This window comes from Procambarus clarkii, chromosome 24 (genome assembly GCF_040958095.1).
Source record: "Procambarus clarkii isolate CNS0578487 chromosome 24, FALCON_Pclarkii_2.0, whole genome shotgun sequence".
Lineage (NCBI taxonomy): Eukaryota > Metazoa > Arthropoda > Malacostraca > Decapoda > Cambaridae > Procambarus > Procambarus clarkii.
The window spans coordinates 22,962,806-22,984,379 of record NC_091173.1 but is presented as its reverse complement, the minus strand read 5'-3'; the positions used below and the strand labels follow the sequence as shown (position 1 = coordinate 22,984,379).

Sequence of the window (21,574 nt, the reverse complement as noted above, 5' to 3'; positions counted from 1 at the left end):
GAAGCAGCCCGTGACAGCTGACTATCACCCAGGTACCTATTTTACTGCTAGGTAACAGGGGCATAAGGTGAAAGAAACTCTGCCCATTGTTTCTCGCCGGCGCCTGGGATCGAACCCAGGACCACAGGATCACAAGCCCAGTGTGCTGTCCGCTCGGCCAACTGGCTCCCTGCTCGGCTCAACCGACTTCCTCCAATCCACCAAGAACCCGAACCCGGCAAGATGAGAAAGAACCAGATCCCTGGCTAGCAGACAAGCGGACTGGCTGGGAGCCCAAACCAGCCAGTCGTTGAAGTAGGCCAACACTCTAACACCTGACACACGCAGATGGGTCACCACGACCCACGTGAGGCGCGTGAAAACGTGAGGTGCCAGGTTCAAATCTAACGGACGACAACGAAAGCAGTAAGCACGAAGCCCCACAATAAAACTGAGCCATTCCCTGAACCCCGGATGAATCGGGACATGCCAATAAGCGTCTCGGAGGTCCAGGGACACCATCCAAGCACCTGGCTCCAACAGGAGCCGAACCTGGGACAGCGTGGTCATCCGAAAGGAGGGGCAATGAACCCAGGGGTTCAGACGGGACAAGATCAGAATGAACTGCAGGTCCGTGCAGTCCCATTTCGAGACTGGAAACAAACGGGAAACCCATCTGAGGGATGTCGTCGTTTCGACCACGCCCAAGCGAACCCACTCCAAGATGACCTGACAGAGCGCAGGGAAAGAAGCCTGCCTTGCCAGCCCCGAACTCCCCAGCAGAGGGAGAGGCCACCCAACGCCACTGGAGGCAGTGCGAAACAACCCGAAACGCCCACAAATCGTAGGACCAGGCATGAGCGTGGCCTACCATGACGAGAAGAACCCCGAGCCTTGGTGGGACCCTTCCAGGAAGGCCCACCACGGGACCCCCGGAGAACCAGCAAGTCCGACATAGGACGACAGGAAGCCGAAGCAGCCTGAATAAACTGCGCAATGGCTGAAGCCTCAAACAAGAGAGGGCAAAACTGGGAAGACATCCTAAGAGCCAAGGCCCAAGTGGATTCCACAGAGGAGGCAAGCACCGTCTGCCAACACGCGAGCTGGGAGGCATAAAACAGAGCCACCGCATCCGGCGCGAAAAGCCTCAGCAAGACAGCTGACGAGCGAGTAGCCGAGGCCAAGGCGCCAGACCCAGGAATAGCCCGAAGCGCCCCCACATCCTCCGTGAACCAGTCAGAAGACAGCTCCAGGAGGAAAAGGAAGCGCAAGGCCGCAACCAAAATGCCCCGAGTGCGCAAGTCCTCCGCCACCTGCGCCGCCGAAAGGAGGGGAACCTGCACATGGAGCTGAATGACACCAACATCCCGGGGAAGGGCAGGAGCAAACAAGCACTCATTGAGGTGCTCAAGGTCGCCCTGCAGGAAAACCTGAAGCACCGTCGAAGCCTCCCTCCACTCAAGCGTGCAGGAACGGCAGAAGGAGTGCAAAGCCTCCAAGGCAAAGACAGGACAGTCCTCCAGCCAGGACGACTCCGGAACCTCGTAACGGAGCCAGAGAGGGAACGAAGTCCCAAACTTGAAGGCCGAGGGATCCATTGCCGAGGCATAATCCGGGTCACACAGGTGGTTTGCCGCAAGGGCCGCTCGCACTGCAGCAGGTTGGATGCAATAAGCCGAAAACCCCTGGAAAGTTGGAACCGAAGCACCTGGGGGAAAACGGAACCGAACCAGGGGAGGGCAGACACCAAATCCAACTCGTACGCAGAGGGAGGAAAAGAAAACCCCACTCCTTGTAACAGTAAGCACCGCTCAGAGGATAGAAAAACCCAGGCAGGGTCCAGCGGGGCCCAAGACCCCCAAGTCAGCCCCTCCCCAGCCCCGGGGTCCTCTTCTGCAGGACCCGGGGCCGAGTTATCTCCCCAAGCACCGACCCCACAAGACAAGGACAGCGCAGCCGTTGAAGTCGGAAGAAAGGGGCCTACTGGTCAGACCCAGAAGCTTCGGCCGAGAGACAAGATTCGAAAGCCTCTGCCGCCGCCACGGAAGGGGCATCCCCCGAAGCTGCCCGAGTCTCGAGATCAAGTAATCCCTACTTCGACTCCGAAACCTTCAGACATTTCCTGGCCAGAAGCAGGGGAGGGGGACCAGAACAAACAACAGGAGGACCACTAGGTGCGGACTGAACCAGGGTCGAAGCGACCCCCACCCCCAAGTCCGGGTCCCTATAAGCAAAACGGGGCAGCCGCGGGACATCCGGGTGAGCAACCAACGTAGCTCGTTGCAACAACCGAAACCTAGAATGCAATGCCTGTGCAGCCTGTACCCGAAGATGATCATCCATAGATTGGGTAAATTGAGTCACTAGCAAGCAACAATACTCACAGGATTCAGGGTCGAAAGTGTCACCGACCCAACAGGCTGCGTGACAGAGGCAAAAACAGTGAGGGTTGCCCTGAGACAAGTGGACCGAACAACTCTCAAACTCGCACGAAGCGAGGGGGGGGGGGGACCCCGGGGTCACATCCATCGGACCCATGAGTCCCTTATGGGGATTCATAGGGTCCTGAGGATTTACTTGAAGAGGACTCGTGCTCAGGTAAACCCCAGGCAGGGTACTGCTAACCGGCACCCAAAACTACCAAACAAACTGTCGAAAGCCTGAACCCCAGGGACGTGTACACTCACGGGGACCAAGCAGGGGGCACCACCAAGTATCAGGGTGAGTCCAAACACCAGTGGCAAATAGGGCAGATCCCCCCACCAAGGCAAAAAGAGAAAGAAAAACAAAACCCCACAAGAGGACAATGTACTCAAGGAACAGAGCCGGCTGCTGTGATAGGTGACAACTAGCTGCACAGCACCCTGCGCCCCTACCAGTGTGAAAACTGCCTCTTACCCTAAGGTTAACTAGGGAACACAAAACCCCCAAGTACCCAAAGAGCGGCCGAAAAACCGAGCAGTAAAACGGACACACAGAAGCAGACCCCCGAGGAACTTGTGGAAGGTAACTCCAAGCTCCAAGGGCAGTACTTAGAAGGCACCTAGAGAAGGGAACCCTAGGTGCATGCAGCCTGAGTACCAAGGAATAACTCCTGGCTCTCGCACCCCTGGAGTACAGCAGCCACACACAAGGCACAGTGCTGCAAAAATACTGGAGCCAGAACACACAAAATACTGGAGCCAGACATTAGCATATCATCCTAGTAAGCTCCGGGGAGCCGTAGGGGCTCCCACCAGAAAAAAATATAATGGTAAAAATAAATGGGGAACTATGATAAATATCTTACCAGTAATTGGAAAATCTACATATCTCTTAGTCTTGCCATCATAGTACTCTGTTCCCTTAACCACCACCAGATGTGCTGGGAAGTTTACTCCCCATGCAAGGGTGGCTGTTGTGATGAGAATCTGGAAAAAAAATAATTTTAATTATGTTGTTCATGATGTGATTGCATTAGGGTGATCACCGGAGGTATCCACAGCCTTATATCCATCACCACTCCTAGGAAGATTGTTGGAAGGAAGCTAAAAGATACATTAGCTTCTTTATGAGACTCACTCTGCCAAGTTTGAAATACTCTGCCTTGAATTTAAGGTTGTATGGGATGAGAAATTACCGAACCATTACATGAGAAGCAGAAGCAAGCGAGAAGTGGACAGTTGTTTGCTTCCCCTAAACCAAGGATACATCAGAAAAAGTTATTTCATTACACTCAACACTGGTTTCCTGGGAGGGGCTCCATGGTGATTCCTTGGTACTATGTCACCACAGAGAAACAAACCAAAGGAGTACTCACAGGGGATGAAGAAAGTTGCAGAACATTACTCCCAGGAATGTGGAATTAGTGGTGCATTAACTGCCCTCAAGCCACACAAGCCCTGAGTGAACCAAGAACATTCAACAAAGAATGAACTGCCACCACCTTGTTGAACCACCAAAACCCGAGTTAGGTATTTGCCAATGATATATTCGAAAACACGAGAGCCGCAAACTTATAATATTTACCCGAGGGTAGACTGCAGGCTGGTTAAACTTTGACACATACTAATCAGTAACTATGAGAGTGAAATTCACATCTTTAAAATTAGGCCCCAGTTTCTAGATTTTTATACCTGGTGTGCTAATTACCTCTTTCAACATTGTTTCTATCAAATGTTTTCCTAAAGTTGTCTATGGAATTGGCTTTAACTACCTTTTCCATAAATGCATTTCCCTTTCCAACCCTTCAAACATGGAACGAGAGCGTCAATACATCTCTACAACTTGATTGCGTGTCCAGCTTCAATTGATAACCACTCGTCTTATTTTTTTTTTAATTTAGACCGGCTTTCTTTGTCCACTTTGTCTATTCCCCTCAGGAATTTGAATACTGTGATGATATCCCCTCTGTTTCTTCTGTTTCCTATGGTTGTGATAGCAAGTTTTCTCAATCTGTCCTTATAAATTGAGCCCTCTCAATTCTGGTACTAATCTAGTTGCAAACTTCCGATTGTTCAAAAGAAGTCGAGTGATCCATACCAAAGTAAAGAGGTTCACCTAGGGGCAACTGAATGTCTTGGAGAGCGAACAGAAGGATGCATCACTGGTGGCCCACTATGAAGCGAGATAAACCACCTGCGAGAACAATGGATACACCCTGCACGTAAATCCAAAAGCCAACCTACACAATAGTCCAGCTACAAAGAATGAAGGATCAGAGTGACCCCTTGTGGTTCAGAGGATGAATCATGGGGGTTCGCAAAGAACCAACACTGAACACAGTCTACAGGATAAACACTTATGAAAGGTATCAGTGGCCAATATGATTCAGTACTGGGATGCCACCTTAGTGAGATATCTTCAGGGAGCCACCAAGAGTCTCCTACAGAAATCCGTATCCTTTGCCTTGTTTCTGTTCACCGGCAGCATTTACATATTGTTCCATACAGTGCCTAGTACAAAATAAAATAAGCCAGAACACATTTCAATGCCACAAAATAATCAGGACCACATGTAGATGAGAATTCTACATTAGAAATTTAGAATCAATGTGCTAAATCAAATATATAATGAACACTAATAAAACTATATTTTGTATAGACATTTGTATTAAATCAAAACAGAGAGACAGGTCCTATGAAGGGATCCACACAAGAGGAAGTAAGAGTCACAGCAGTTCTTGGCTTGTGTTAATTGTGTGCATTAACTCTGCTTTTATATATTTACCTTTGAATTGTTTTCAAGTTCATTTAAATATAAAACTTATTGTAAGGCACGAAAGATAATTTGATGTTGCCTTACTGTATCAATTTTTTGTTTAAACATCATGTTATGTAACCAATGTTTAAATACATCATATCTTCCAGGAACTTATCACTGTAATGTTTGAAACTTACCAAATGTAAACCATTTCAAATTTGTATACTTACATGTACGTGTGTACTACAATAAAAATGCACACAACATAGAAAGAAACCAATTTTTTGTATTATTATCTGCAAAGGCAAATGAGACAATGGTGCCAAATGCATAAAACTACAATACATAATAAGATGAACATAAAACCCAAAGTCAACCATAATTTAAGCCCTGCTTTAAACATTACACTTGCAATCAGCACAAATAAACTCTGCTGCTATACTTCACCTGTATCTTCTGATTGACAAACAGTTCTTCTACAACCTTCCTATCCTTCTCCACTAGTCCAGCGTGGTGAAGACCAACACCAAATGACAAGCAAAGACGTAGGTTTTCATCGCGAATATTACTTAAAATCTGCTCCATCTGAAAATAAAGTGAATAAGATTATAATGTTGCACTCTTAAATCCTAACGCGGGAACTTAAGCACTTTTAAAGTATTTTAACGTATACAAAAATAAAAAACCAGAGTTGAATGTGATAAATCCAGCGTTGAATGTAATGAAACGCCATTTTCTGGGTGAGTCCTGGAGGCTCCCTGGAGCTATCCAGGCTGAATGGATATGTATAACTTTCTGGCATCAGTCAATGCATGGAATTCTTGCCTACCGGGGACCACGAGCCAGAACCTGGCCCCCTCTAGAGAGGCACGAGGAGCAATGGCCTATAGAGACCCCCCTTATGATTGGGAGCATTCTATGTCTACCATCGACCAGGACAGGCACCCAGAAAGGTAGGCGCCCCAAAACAAACCCCTATTCTGGTAAACTAGTGCGACCGAAGACCGAACAGGTGGACAGAACTCCCCAAACGAAAATTAGCCCTCATGACGTCATCATGTCGCCGCGCCGCCGTCTGCGCAACCCCCCCTCCCTGGGAGGGGGAAAGGGGGGAGCCCCAGACCCCACCGTTGGCGACCCAACCATTTGTTCTTAGGCTGGATGTCAAAAACGCGAAAAACACCGCCGCCCGGAGGAAGGGAGGGATGCCGGGGAGCCTCCGGGACTCACCCAGAAAATGGCGTTTCATTACATTCAACGCTGGATTTCTGGGGGAGCCCCGTCGGCTTCCGGGAGCTAACTACCCAAAGATAAGGAAAAAACAGGGACTTACCCGGGCGGCGGTCCGTCCTCACTCCTCAACGCGAAGTCGAGACAACTGGCTGCAACCGTTGACCCAAAGCAACGCAGGCCCGACGAGGCCCAGGAACATTCACCAGGTAGCGAGCGGCCAGGACCCTGTTCGATCTCCAAAAACCCCAGGCCCGAATGTCCACCCAAGACATGTTGCCAAAGACAGCCGCCAAAGCAGCAAATTTACGAACGTCGTGGGCCCGGGGAAAAACCGCAGGCTGGCTACACTTAATAACCCTGCGGACAACCTGAGAGACCCGAGCCCGGGAACAGGGAAGAAGGGAAACCGGATCAACCCAGAGCGCATCCCCGGCAACAGAAGCCGTGGTGTGCAAATAACGGCGGAGAGCCGCAACCGGACACAACACATGATGCACCCCCGGCCGGACCAACCAAGCATCAACAACCCACGGCCCCCTCCGGAATGCAGCCGACTCATTCTTCGCCAGAAAAGAGGGAGACGGCTGCAAACGAACAAAACGACCACCAGGACCGAAAGAGCAGAAACCCCGGCGCCGGAGGAGAGCATGAAGCTCGCCAACCAGACCCCCGAGGCTAATGCCAACAGGAAAAGAGCCTTGGAAAAACAATCCCGAACGGAAGGGGCCACCGCAAACCGGGGCAGAGAGAGAAACGAGAGCACTCGGTCCAAAGACCAAGACGGCTCAGGCGGAGCATGAGCAGGCTGGAGGTGAAACAACGCCCGGGATAACTTGCGAAACGGGGCGGAAGTAACATCAACCCCGAAAGCAAGCTGAAGCGGCTCCGCCAATGTCGCACGATACGAAGCGACAGTATTTGGCATAAGATGACGGTCCTGAAACAGCCAAGAGAGAAAGGACAGAACAACCCTATAAGAGACCGAAGAAATCCGACGCAATGATAGGAAAAACTGGAAGGACCGCCAGGAAACCTCATACTGCCGCTGAGACGAAGTACGCTGGTGGGAGACCAACAACGAAGCCACCTGCACACCATACAACGAATGATAAACCAGAGTCAAAAACACCAGACGCGAAGACTCGAGAAGATAAAACCAGCCTCGTACAGGGCCGGACCGATCTGCTGAAAGAGGCGGAGCCACGGGAAGACCCTCAGGTACGGACACCGAGCAAGCAGCGCCTGAAACCAAGGCTGGGCCGGCCACCAAGGGGCCAGAAGGACCATACGATCCTGGTAAGTCTCCAAGCGAGTCAGGACCTGGAGCAACAGCGGAACCGGGGGAAAGAGGTACAGGTAATCCCACCTCGCCCAGTCCAGCCGGAAGGCGTCGACCTCGACGGCTTCGCAGTCGGGAAAAGGCGCCACATAAACTGGAAGACGCCTCGACCACGCCGACACAAAAAGATCCACGTCCGGAGTCCCGAACATCCGGCACAGCGAACGGAAGGAGTCGGCATCGATCGTCCACTCCGAGGACAGGGGATGGAACCGAGACAGGCCGTCCGCCAGGACGTTGGACATCCCCCGGACATGAACCGCCAGGAGAGCCAAAACCCGAGAACTCAGCAGACGAGTCACCTGAAGTGACCAGCCCCAAAGAGCCAAGGATCGCATCGAACCCCCTCGGTTCAAACAATGAACCACCGGGGTGCAGTCCGAATGGAGCCGGATCGTTGATCCGCGAGCGACTCGAATCCTCCGGAGCGACATCTACACTGCCGCGAACTCCCGCACTGTGCTGTGAGCCCAACGGAAAGACGGAACCCACCGTCCCTGGCCGGCCTGGTGAGCACTGGTCACAAAACCCCAGCCAAGAGACGATGCGTCCGTGTACACATCGAGCGAGGGCATGGGAAGGCGCCAAGGCACCGAACCCCGAAAAACCCGAAGAGGAAGCTGGCGACGCAGCAACTGACGCAAAGCCCCAGGAGGTCGAACCCAACGATCGCGAGAGAGGCAGAAGGGCCGGCCCCGAAGGAACCAGAACAGCCAACGAAGCCACACCCAACCCGGCGGGTAGACCATCATGGCAAAGTTCAGGCTCCCGCACAAACTCTCGAACAACCGCCTTGTGACCCGGGAACCCCTCAGAAATGGGCGAAGGCGGGACCGCAGGCGCAAGAGAGCCGCCAGAGGAAGAGACAAGGAAGCAGTCCGAGCGTTGCAAACCAGACCCAGCCAAGACCGAACCTTAGAGGGAACCAGATGGGACTTCCTGCAGTTCACCAAGAACCCGAACCTGGCGAGCTGGGAAAGAACCAAATCCCTGGCGAGCAGACATGTGGACCAGCTGGGAGCCCAAACCAGCCAGTTGTCGAGATAGGCCAGCACCCGAACACCTAGCAGACGCAGGCGGGCCACCACGACCCGAGTTAGGTGTGTAAAAACGTGTGGCGCCAGATTCAACCCAAAGGGAAGACAACGAAAGCGGTAACCTTGACGCCCCACAACAAACTCGAGCCAGTCCCTGAACTCCGGATGAACCGGGACGTGCCAATACGTGTCCTTGAGATCCAGGGACACCATCCAAGCGCCCCTCTCCAAGAGAAGACGGACCTGGGACAGCGTAGTCATCCGAAAGGTGGGGCACAACACCCACGGGTTCAGACGGGACAAGTCCAGAATGAACCGGAGGTCCGCGCAGTCCCGTTTCGGAACCAGAAACAGGCGGGAAACCCACCTGAGGGATGACGTCGTTTCGACTACACCCAAGCGAACCCACTCCGAGATGACCTGACAGAGCGCAAGAGAAGAGACCTGCCCCACAAGCCCCGAAACCCCCGAGGGAGGAAGAGCCACCCAACGCCACCACAGGCCGCGCGAAACAACCTGAAAAGCCCATGAATCGCGGGACCAGGCGTGGGCAAACCAGGTGAGCCGCCCCCCCATCGCCCCATCAATGGGGCGAACCGCGAAAGGGCCAACGCACCTTGCAAGAACCAAGGCGGCGAACAGGACGGAGCCCACTCTGTCCAGCAACAGCCAGAACTGAAGGCGCCACCAGCCCCGAATCTGGTAGCAAAGGCCTACCCCGACGAAAAGACCCCCGAGCCCTGGCACGCCCCTTCCGGGAAGGCTCCCCACGAGCCCCCCGGAGCAACAACAACTCCGACATAGGCCGACAACTAACCGAGGCTGCCTGCAGATACTGCCCCACCGCAGAGTCCGCAAACAGCAAAGGACAAAAGGGCGAGGAAAAACGAAGAGCCAGGGCCCAGGCGGACTCCAAGGAGGAAGCTAGCACCGCCTGACGACACGCGAGGCGAGAAGCATAGAACTGCGAAACCGCATCACGCAGGATGGGCGCAAAGAGCTTCAACAAAGCAGACGACGACCGCACAGCCGAGGGCAGGGCACCAGACCCAGCAGCGGCCCCAAGCGCTCCCACATCCAACTCGAGCCAATCCGAGGATAGCTCCAGGAGGGAAAAGAAACGCAGAGCCGAAGCAAGCAGGCCACGAGTCCGCAAATCCTCCGCAATCAAGGAAGCCGAGAGGGAAGGAACCTGCACGTGAAGCTGCATGACACCAACATCCCGCGGAAGGGCAGGGGCGAACAAACAAGCATTCAGATGTTCGAAAGCGCCCTCCAGGAAAACCTGCAACGCCAAGGAAACTTCTCGCCACTCAAGCGCACGGGACTGACAGAACGTGTGCCAAGCCTCCAACGAAAAGCGAGGACAGTCTGCCAACAAGGACGACTCCGGAACCTCATAACGAAACCAGCACGAACCAGGGGATCAGTACACGAAGGAACGAGGATCCATCAGGAAGGCATAATCCGGGTCACGCAAGAGGTAAGTCGCCAAGGCCTCCCGCACCTCCGAAGTCGAAACACGGGAAGCGGGAAACCTCTGCAAAGACGGAACCGAAGAACCCTCGGGATCACAGAACCTAACTCGGGGAGGGGTGGACACCAAATCCAATTCGTACGCGGAGGGAGCAAAAGAGAACCCCCCTCGTTGTAACACCAAGCCCCGCTCAGATGGCAAAAAAACCCAGGCGGGGTCCAATGGGGCCCAAGGCCCCCAAGCCAACCCCTCCCCAACCTCAGGAACCTCACCCAGAGGGCCCGGGGCCGAGGCGTCCTCCTGAGCCCCCACCCCCAAAGAAAAGGTGGGAGCAGCCGACAAAGCAGGAACAAAGGGGGCCCACTGGCCAGACCCAGAAGCTTCGGCAGAAGGACCAGGCTAGAATGCCTCCGCCACTGCCCCAGAAGGGGACACCCCCGAGACCGCCCGAGTCTCACAACCGACTAAACCCTGCCCCGGCTCCGAAACCCTCAGACGTTTAGGAGCCGGCAGCAAGGGGGGGGGGGGGACCGAACGAGCAACAGAAGGGGAAGGACTTGGAGAGGCGGACGGAACCAGAGCCGAAGCGACCCCCACCCCCAAGTCCGGGTTCCTATAACCAAAACGGGGCAGTCTCGGGGCATCCGGGGCAGCGACCAACCTAGTGCGTTGCAGCAACCTAAATCGAGCATGCAACGCCTCAGCTGCCCTCACCCGCATATCAGGTGCAGTAGCCTGGGTAAACTGGAGAACGTACAGACAATACACGTCGCACGACTCTGGGTCAAAACAATCACCGACCCAACAGGCAGCATGGCGGAGGCAAAACCGGTGAGTGTCCCCCTGAGACAAGGGGACAGAGCAACCGTCAAACTCGCAGGACGCGAGGGGGGACTCAGGGGTCATATCCATCGGATCACGTAGCCCCCGTGGGGTTTTGCAGGGGCCTTAGCCTTGATAACACGCTAAGGGAAGCCCAGGCAGGGAACTGCGAACCGGCACCCAAAACTACCAACAAACTGCTATAGCTGAACCCCCGGGACGTGTACACTCACAGGGGCCAAGCGGGGAGGACCACCAAGTAGACAATCTGGAGACAAACCCCAAGAACAGCGATGGGGGACCAAACAGGCAGACCCCCCACCAGGCAAACACAAAAACAAAAGAAAAACCCCGCAAGAGGACAACGTACCCGGGCGGAACAGAGCCGGCCGCTGTTATTGGTGAAAACTAGCTGTGCAGTACCCTGCGCCCCTGCCAGTGACGAAAACTACCCCCTACCCAGAGACAAACAAGGGCAAGAAAAAAACCCAGCTAACCTCAAGGGCGGCCAAGTACCGAGCAGTACACGGCACAGCGGAGGTAGACCCCAAGGCGACCCAGGGAAGGTAGCCCTAAGCCCCAAGGGCAGTACTTACAGGGCACCTAGGGAAGATAACCCTAGGTGCATGCAGCCCGAGCACCGTGGAATAATACTCCTGGCCCACACACCACCGGAAGGGACAGCTCATACCACTAGGAACAGAACTGCAACTGCAAATAGGAGCCAGAGGCACGACCGCACCAGATCCCATCAGCCTGAGAACTGATGGTTGGGTCGCCGACGGTGGGGTCTGGGGCTCCCCCCTTCCCCCTCCCGGGGAGGGGGGGGGGCTGCGCAGACAGCGGCGCGGCGACATGATGACGTCATGAGGGCTAATTTTCGTTTGGGGAGTTCTGTCCACCTGTTCGGTCTTCGGTCGCAATAGTTTACCAGAATAGGGGTTTGTTTTGGGGCGCCTACCTTTCTGGGTGCCTGTTCTGGTCGATGGCAGACATAGAATGCTCCCAATCATAAGGGGGGACTCTATAGGCCATTGCTCCTCGTGCCTCTCTAGAGGGGGCCAGGTTCTGGCTCGTGGTCCCCGGTAGGCAAGAACTCCATGCATTGACTGATGCCAGAAAGTTATACATATCCATTCAGCCTGGATAGCTCCAGGGAGCCGACGGGGTTCCCCCCAGAAAATGCCATTTTGTGGGTGAGACCCGGAGGCTCCTCGTAGCTAACCAATTCGCGAGATCAAGCAACACTGGAACGTTACAAGAAATCAGCGTTGAATGTAATGAAACGCCATTTTCTGGGTGAGCCCCGGAGGCTCCCTGGAGCTTATCGGGCTAATGTATGTTATATTAGACCGGGACATTAGCAAAGGAGTTCAGACCAACCAGGGACCAGTGCCAGAACCTGGTCCCTTCAGAGAGGTTTCAGGGAGCAATGGCCCTGGAAAACCCCCCTTGTGGTTGGGGTTTCCCTATCTGCCATCGACCGGGGTCAAGCACCCAGAAAGGTAGGCATAACAAAACAAACCCCACATGGTAAAAAACTAAAACAAAAAAACGAACAGAGAGGTAGAAACTCCCTACAATCACAAGGAAACAAGGAAACAAGCAAACATCACACTTTACTGCCGCGCCGATTGTCCGTGCAGCCCTCCCTGCCCCGAGAGGGGGAGGGGGGAGCCCCGTACCTCACCGCGTCGGCTGCCAAGCTTCAGTTTGGAAGCTAAGCTTCAACCAACGCGAAAAAACCACAGACCGGTGGGTTGGAGGGTTGCCAGGAAGCCTCCGGGGCTCACCCAGAAAATAGTGTTTCATTACATTCAACGCTGGTTTTCTGTGGGGAGCCCCTACGGCTCCCTGGAGCTTCATACCCAAAGAGAAGGAAAAGAAAGGCCTAACCCGGGAGGCGGCCGCCACAAACTCTGCAACGCAAAGCCAAGACAACCGGTCGCAAACCTGCGACCCAAGGCAACAAGAACGCACAGGAGCAGACGCGCGTAAAGAATGGGTGGCCAAGAACCTGTGCGACCCTCAAATCCCTGTGCCCGAAATGAGCCCTAGACATCACCAACACAGCAGCAAAAGCTGCAAATGTCTGAACAGTACGGGCGCAAAGACAGACCGCAGGCTGGAAGAATGAAAAACTCTGCGGACGACCTGGGAGACCCGAGCCCTGAAAACAGGGAACAAGCGGAACCGGATAAAACCAAAGCGCATCCCCAGAGACGGTATGCAGATAACGGCAAAAAGCGCAACCTGACAACACAGGACGCACCCCCGGCCAAACCAATCAAGCATCAATAACCCAAGAACCCCTCCGGAAACAGCCATCTCGACCGTCGACAGGACGGAGAAAGGCTGCACACGTACAAATCTACCACCAGTACCAAAGAGCAGAAACCTGAACTGAAGGGGCAACCACAAACTGAGGAGAAGATAAGAAGGCACCCTGATCAAGGACCAGGATGGTGCAGGTGACGCATGAGCAGGCCGGAGGTGAAACAAAACACGAGAAAGTGTACGAAACAGGGCAGATGTGACATTTACCCCGAACGCAAGCCGGAGCGGCTCCGCCAGCGCCTCACAAAATGAGGCGACAGTAAAAAACATCAAATAACTGTGGTCCTGAAAACTCAAGAAAGGACAAGACAACCCGATGCGAGAGAGACGACAACCTACGAAGAGCAAGGAAAAAGTGCATAGAAACACCAGGAACGTCATACTCTCGCTAAGGCGAAGCTCGCAGGTGGGACACCGTCAACAAAGCCACCTGAACACCACAGAGATGCTGATACCCGTGTCAAAATACCAGACGCGAAGAGCCGAGGAGAAGGCCGAACCAGTCACGTACAGGACCGATCCAACCTGCCGAAAGAGACGGAGCCACGGGAAAACGCCCCGGGTTTGGACACCTATCAAGCAGCGTCTGAAAATAATGCTGGGCCGGCCACCAAGGAACCATAAGGACTGCTCTCGTGGGAATGGGCTGTAACCGAGCCAGAACCCGAAGCAACAGCTGGACCTTGAGAAGAGGAACAGGTACCCCCAGCTAGACCAGTCCTGCCAAAAAGCATCCACTGTGAATGCCTCACAGGTGGGTAAGGGCACCACATAAAATGGGCAATGCCTAGACCACTCCGACTTGAAGACGTCCATGGCCAGGAGTCCATACGTCCGGCAGAGCCAAAAAAACGAGTCGGCGACGACTGGCCAATCCGCAAACAGAGGAATGAACCGAGACAGCTGTCCGCCAGGACGCAGGACACACCCCGGACATGAACCTCACCGTTAGCCAACCCCGAGAATCCAGCAAACGAGCCACTCCAAGAAACCAATCTCAAAGGTCAACACCTAAAAGAAACCCTGTGGTTCCGGCAAGAACCGCCAGAGAACAGTCTGAACAGAGCAGAATGGTAGAGCACCAAGTGACCCAAATCCTCCGAAGCGCAAACCAGACAGCCACGAACTCCCGAACCGTGCTGTGAGCCCGACGGACGGACAGACTCCACCATCCCCGGCTGACCTGGTGAGCACTGGTCACAAAGCCCCAGCCGAGAGATGACCTGTCCGTGAACACATCGAGCGAAGGCTCGGGGAGGTGCCAAGGCATGGAACCCCCGAAAACCCCAAAAAGGAAGCTGGTGACGCAGCACCAACACAAGATCCCCGGAGGAACAAACCCAACGATTGCAAGAGGCGGAAAGGGAGTCTCCGAAAGAACCAAACAGACGCCGAAGCCAAACCCGACCCCGCGGGCAAACCAGTACGTCGAAGTTCAGATTCCGGCACAACCGCTTGAGCAACCCGGGACCCCCCCTCATGAACAGCCGAAAGCGGACCACAGCCGCAGTAACACTTCTGGAGGGAAAGGCAAGGAGTGGCCCAATAGCCCTAAACAAGGCCCAGGTCCGAACCCAGAACGGAAACAGATGGAATGGCCTGCAGATCACCAGGAAACCAAACTCGGCGATCTGGAAAGAACCACACCCCTGGCGAGCAGACAAGCGAACCGACTGGGAGCCCACACCAGCCAGTCGTTGAGGTAGGCCAGACACCGAATTCCAAGCATACTCAGACAGGGCAACAAGATCCAGTAAAGATGCAAAAATACACCAAGTGCCAATTACAAAATAGGGAAAGCAACAAAAGCGGCAAGCCTGAAGTCCCACCACCAACAGTGCCAGTCCTGGAAAACTGGAGAGAAACGTGCCAAGAATTGACCTGGAGGTCCAGAGCCACCATACAGGCACCCGGCCCCAACAGAAGCCAGACAGGAGACATCAGCCCTCCAAGGAGGGCATAGAATCCAGGTGCACAGGCTGAAGAAGTCCAGAAGAACCGCAGATGCGAAAGGCCCATGTCTGCAAAGAGCAGACGGAAACCCCAGAGGGATGGCGCGGATCGACCCCGTCCAATGCACTCACTAAGATGACATGAAGTGCAGGGGAAGAAGCCCACCCCGCCAGTTCTGAACCCCCCTAAGGGGGAGAAGCCGTCCACCGCCGACAACCAGAGGCCGGAAGACAACCAAAAGCGCCCACCAACAGCGGGACCATGCGAGAGTCAACAGAGCAAGCTGCTCCCCCAGCGCCCCATCAACACAGAGCCGAACAGAGAAGGGAACAGAGCCCCTTCCGAAAGAAAAAGTACACATACACATATACACATACATATACATATATACACACACACAAGGTATGTTACACCTTGTAACGATAATAAAGATATGGGCACCACACAACCGCTAGAATATGCAGTGGTTGTGTGGTGCCCATATCTTAAGAAGCACATCAACAAATTGGAAAAGGTGCAAAGACATGCTACTAAGTGGCTCCCAGAACTGAAGGGCAAGAGCTACAAGGAGAGATTAGAGGCATTAAATATGCCAAAACTAGAAGACAGAAGAAAAAGAGGTGATATGATCACTACATACAAAATAGTAACAGGAATTGATAAAATCGATAGGGAAGATTTCCTGAGACCTGGAACTTCAAGAACAAGAAGTCATAGATTTAAACTAGCTAAACACAGATGCCGAAGAAATATAAGAAAATTCACTTTCGCAAACAGAGTGGTAGACGGTTGGAACAAGTTAGGTGAGAAGGTGGTGGAGGCCAAGACCGTCAGTAGTTTCAAAGCGTTATATGACAAAGAGTGCTGGGAAGACGGGACACTACGAGCGTAGCTCTCATCCTGTAACTACACTTAGGTAATTACACATGTGTGAATACACATGTGCACACACACACAGCGTACACATGCACATGCGTACACTGTGTACACATACACTTGAAAAGAAAAGTACAAGCCGCCGACCAGTAGCCAGAGAGCCCACGCCGGCCAGGCAAAGAAGGCACAAAACTGCATCAAAAGGCCCACCTCGACAACAAAACCTCAAAGTCCCAGCATGACCACAACATGTGCCAAGACCCAAAAAGATCAGTCTGCAAGCCAGGAAGACCCCGGAACTCCAGAAGGCAGAACCGGGTCTCACACGAGGAAACAAAGCCCCCAGAACCCACAAAGGGGGCCCAAGAGGAAGAAACCTCCGGAACGAAACCAAAGAACCCAAAGGAACCCGGAATCGAACCAGGGGGAGTTCAAACCACCACATTAGCCGGTGGAGAAACACCACAGAAAGACTAAGCACAGCCCCCAGACAGAACCCCAGGGAAATGGTCACAACAGACCGAAAACCGAGGGACAAGGTGTAGGAACAAGCATAACAGCCAGTGACACTGAGCCCAAACCCAAGGGCCCAGACCCAAAACAGACAAAAAGGGAAACCCGGTGTAAAATCAACACTCAAATGTTCCCAGAGGAACAGGAAACTGGCAGAAAACACCAGAAAAGCAAAGAAATGACAACAGGAGAATAAAACCCCTGAAAAAAGGTGAAAACTCACACAAGAAACTCGCTCGTACACCTAGGTGCATGTAAACAAACCGCAACGCCGCCCTGGTGGTCATGCCGGGAAACCAGCCGACGAAAATGACCGCCAGAACAGAGGGGTGTGACCGACGCTAAAGATACGAAAACACGCCAGCAAAAGTGGGAAGCAAGCAGACTGGATGGGCGAAAAACTCCGCTCAAAAGCACAAAACCCAGGCAGGGCAAACTGCCCCAGAACTGCTAGCAGGCATCCCCCACAGACCAGGGAACCAGCAACAGAGGCCCCGGGGCAGAGCCGTCTTCCAAGCCCTCCGCCCTTAAAAAAAAGCAAGAGTCCATGGGAAAGGCAGCAAGAAAGGGCCGCTGGTAAGACCCAGAAGCCTTAGCAGGAAGAACAGGCTCGTAAACCTCCGTCCCCCAACCTGAACGGGGCAGCCCCCGAAAACCGCCCGTGTCTCGGCCCAAACTAAACCCCGCCCCGACCCTGAAACCCGTAGACGGTCAGGACCCGGGAACATGGAGGGAAAGGGGCGAACAGCACCTAACCAAAATGGGGCGGCCTCAGGGCATCCGAGTGGGAAACCAACCTAGCATGTTGCAGCAACGGATGCCGCCTGTACTCTGTCTGAACAGTAATAACATCAGGGGAGTACTGGAGAACAAGCAGAGAATATCTCTCGCAAGACTCCGGGTCAAGGTGTCAGTGACCCGACAGGCAGCATGACGGATGTGAAAGTGGCGACTGTCACCCGGAGACAAGGGCACAGCAACCAATGATCCCGTACAAGACGGGTTGGGACCCAGAAGACACATTCAATGGTCCACCGAGCCCAGACAGGGGTTTCCAGGGCCCGTAGGCTGACTGCTATGGGAAGCCTGGGCAAGGTGTTGCTAACCGGTTAAGAAACCCAAAAATAACAAGAGGGTAGAGGATAGCACTGAAAACCCCTGCGACGTGTACAATCACGGGGGCCTAGCAGAAGGCCGCCAAACACTACCAGTGGAACTATAGTCACACTGGGCAGACACCCACCAGGCAATTCAAAATAAAAAAAGAAAAACCCCGCAAAAGTACAACGTCTCTAGAGGCAACAGGAACCAGTCGCCGCTTAGGTGGCAGGCCACGCAACAGCTTGACGCCCTAACCAGCACAATACCAATCCCTACCCAGGGCCAAACAAGGGCCCCAAGCCCCAACTGGCCCCAAGGGCGAGGCAAATGCCGAGCAGCAGGAACCTCTACGGGAATGGTTCCCGAACGCCCTAGGGAAGATAACCCTGTTATGCAAGGGCAGTACTCATAGGGCGCTTAGGGAACTCAGCCACTAAGCACATGCAGCCCCGGCACTGATGAGGTACTCCTGGCCACCGCACAACACAACACACGGCAGTGAACGCCACACAAGGCAAACACCGCCTAGGAAACTGAGGCCAGAGAAGCGTCTATCCCGGTTGACATTAGCTTACGAACTGGAGCTTGGTAGGTCCGAGGCTTCCCCCTTCCCCTCTCGGGGCGGGGAAGGCTGCGCGTACAATCGGCGCGGCAGTAAAGTGTGATGTTTACTTGTTTGCTTGTTTCAATGAGATTGTAGGGAGTTTCTACCTCTGTTCAGCTTTTTACCATGTGGGGTTTGTTTTGTAATGCCTACCTTTCTGGGTGCCTAACCCTGGTCGATGGCAGATAAGGAAAACCCCAACCACAAAGGAGTTTTCCAGGGCCATTGCTCCCTGAAACCTCTCTGAAGGGGCCAGGTTCTGGCGCTGGTCCCTGGTAGGTCTGAACTCCTTAGCTAATGTCCCAGTCTAATATAACAGACATTAGCCCGATAAGCTCCAGGGAGCCGTAGGGGTTTCCCACAGAAAATACTCAATTAAGGAAGCCATATACAACTGGGCTAAAGTTTGATATGAAGTTAAAGAGTCAACATTAAGAAATTGTTGGAAAACCAGCGTTAAATGTAATGAAACACCATTTTCTAGGTGAGACCCGGAGGCTCCCTGGAGCTATACTGGGCTGATGTGTATATATTAGACCATGGCAATGGTCAATCGAAGGAGTTCTAGGCCTACCGGGGTCCATAGCCAGAACCTGGCCCCATCAAGAGAGGCACGAGGAGCAATGGCCTAAAGACACCCCCATGTAATTGGAAGCAGTCTTTGTCTGCCATCTACCAAGTCAGGCACCCAGAAAGGTAGGAATTCCAAAACAAACTACTGCTGATCAAATATATTGCAAACCAAAATCCGAACAAGCAACAGAACTCCCCAATCAAAGCGAAGGAAACAAGTATGACGTCACCACAAACGCCGCGCATTCGTCTGTGCAACCCCCCCTCCCTGGGAGGGGGACAGGGAGGGGGTCCCAGACCTCCACGCCTGCAACTCTCCTCAGTTCAAGAAGTTGTTGTGTTGGTGACGGTCGATTACTCTGGCTCCACTCTTTGCGCAGTGCTGCAGTGCAGTGTTGTTGAGTACTGGGGCTGCATGCACCTAGGGCCGCCTTCCCTGGGTGCCCTGTAAGTACAGTACTGCCTTTGTAGCTTCAGGGTTATCTTCCATGAGTCATTCATGAGCAGCTACCTCCGTGTAGTTCTGTCACTGCTCAGTGATTGCCCACCCTTGGGGGTTCAGCTGGGGTGGTTCTTACTCCTTTTTGCCCTTGGGTAGTAAGTAGTTTCGTCTCTGGCTGGGGCGCGAGGTACTGTGCAGCTGTCTGATATACGCATAGCGACTGGTTTTGTTCACCTGGAGACGTTGTGCTTTTGCAGGGGTTTTCTTTTGTTTTTGTTTTGATTTGCCTGGTGGGGGTCTGTCTGGTGTGATGGTAGGACCACTTGTATGATTTTGGTGGCCCTCCATTAGGTCCCTGTGCTTGCACACGTCGCAGGGGTTCAGCTTTTAGTTTGTTTGCTTGGTAGCTCTGGGATAACGTTTAGCATTACCTCACCTGGGCTTCCCTTAGCAGTCAGCCTAACGGCCCTGGAAACCCCCACTGGGGCTCAGTGGTCCAATGGAGGAGACCTCTGAGTCCCACCTACCTTGTGCAAGTTTGAAGGTTGCTCTGTCCCTTTGACTCAGGGTGACACTCACCATCTGCCTCTGCCTTGCTGCAAGTTGGGGTCAGTGACACCTATGACTAGAGTCCTGCGAGTGGTGTTTCTAACTTGTACTCCATTCACCCAATCCACTGAGACTGATAATTGGGTGCAGGCAGCTTTAGTGTTGGATGCGAAAGTTTAGGTTGCAGCAACGTGCGAGGTTGGTTGCCTTTCTCAATGCCCCGCAGCTGCCCCGCTTGATTATACTGGTAGTGAGACTCGGGCAACTTTGGGGATTGCCCCTTCCGTTTTGGCGGTAGAGGCATTCGAGCCTGTTCTTCCTGCTGGAGCTTTTGGGCCACGTCAGCGGGCCCACTTCATCCCTGCTATTCCGGTGGACTCTGCTTTTTTTCTCCAGAGGTAGAGGGTTTGGAGGACTGCTCGGCCCCGTGTCCTGATGTGGATGATTCCGGGGCTGGGGAGGAGTTGACTTGGGGGGGCCTGGGCCCCAATTGTCCCTGCTTGGGTGTTTGATACCCTCGGCACAGGGCTTGTTATAGGGGAAGGGGTTTTCCTATCCCCCCCTCCCTGTACGATTTTTTATGAGTTCGACTCCTCCCCCTGGTTCGGTTCCGAGTTCCCTTGGTTTCTTCGGTTCCATCCTTCCGGAAGTTTTTGGGTTCCTGCATCCCTCCGAGGAAGGTGTGGAAGGCCCTAGCGGCTTACGTCCTGCGAGACCCGGATTACACCTCAATAATGAAGCCTTCTTTTATTGAGTTTGGCTCCTCTTTTCCTTACTGGGTGCATTACGAGGTGCCGGAGTCTTCCTGGCTGTCAGAACGCTTTTTCTTTCATTGGGGGCTCGGCATTCGTTGTCGGACAGCGCACTTGAATGGCAGGAGTTGACTACGGTTGTTCAGGTTTACCTGGGGGGGGGGGGAGATGGAGCACCTCAAAGCGTGCTTGTTCGCCCACGTCCCTCCTCATGATGTCGGCCAGGTGTGGCTTCACGTGCAGGTTCCCTCCTTTTCGGTATCTCTGGTGGCCGAGGATTTGTGTGCCCGTGGGCACTTGGCTTCGGTCTTGGACTTCTTTTCCCTGCCGGAGTTGTCTTTGGACTGGCTCGAGGTGGGTGTAGAGGAGCTGAGTTCTGGGCCTGTGTTTGGTGTGCTTGCTTCAGCAGCTCAGGAGTTGGCTGCCTTGTTGAAGTTGTATGTGCCGTTTCTGAGGGAGGCGGTGTCTCTGTTCTTCGCTTCTCGCCTCGCGTGCTGACAGGCGGTGCTTGTCCATTCTTTGGAATTGTCTTGGCTCTTAGATTTTCATCCCCTTTTTATCCTTTGCTGTTTGCAGTCTGGTTGATACCTGGTTGATGGGGTTCTGGGAGTTCTTCTACTCCCTACTCCCCAAGCCCGGCCCGAGGCCAGACTTGACTTGTGAGAGTTTGGTCCACTAGGCTGTTGCTTGGAGCGGCCCGCAGGCCCACATACCCACCACAGCCCGGTTGGTACGGCACTCCTTGGAGGAATAAATCTAGTTTCCTCTTGAAGATGTCCACAGTTGTTCCTGTAATATTCCTGATG

At 53.6% G+C, this 21,574-nt stretch overlaps 1 protein-coding gene across 1 annotated transcript in view; it reads right to left on the bottom strand.

Annotated features, from left to right (window-relative positions):
- obe (activating signal cointegrator 1 complex subunit obelus) overlaps positions 1–21,574 on the bottom strand; it is a 565,443-nt gene that overhangs the window by 165,472 nt on the left and 378,397 nt on the right. Inside the window, exons 35-36 of the mRNA XM_069330748.1 lie at positions 5,608–5,745; positions 3,269–3,389 (exon numbers count right to left, since the gene is read on the bottom strand). Of these exons, the coding sequence (XP_069186849.1) occupies positions 3,269–3,389; positions 5,608–5,745 (259 nt within the window). The remainder of the gene's footprint in view (positions 1–3,268; positions 3,390–5,607; positions 5,746–21,574) is intronic.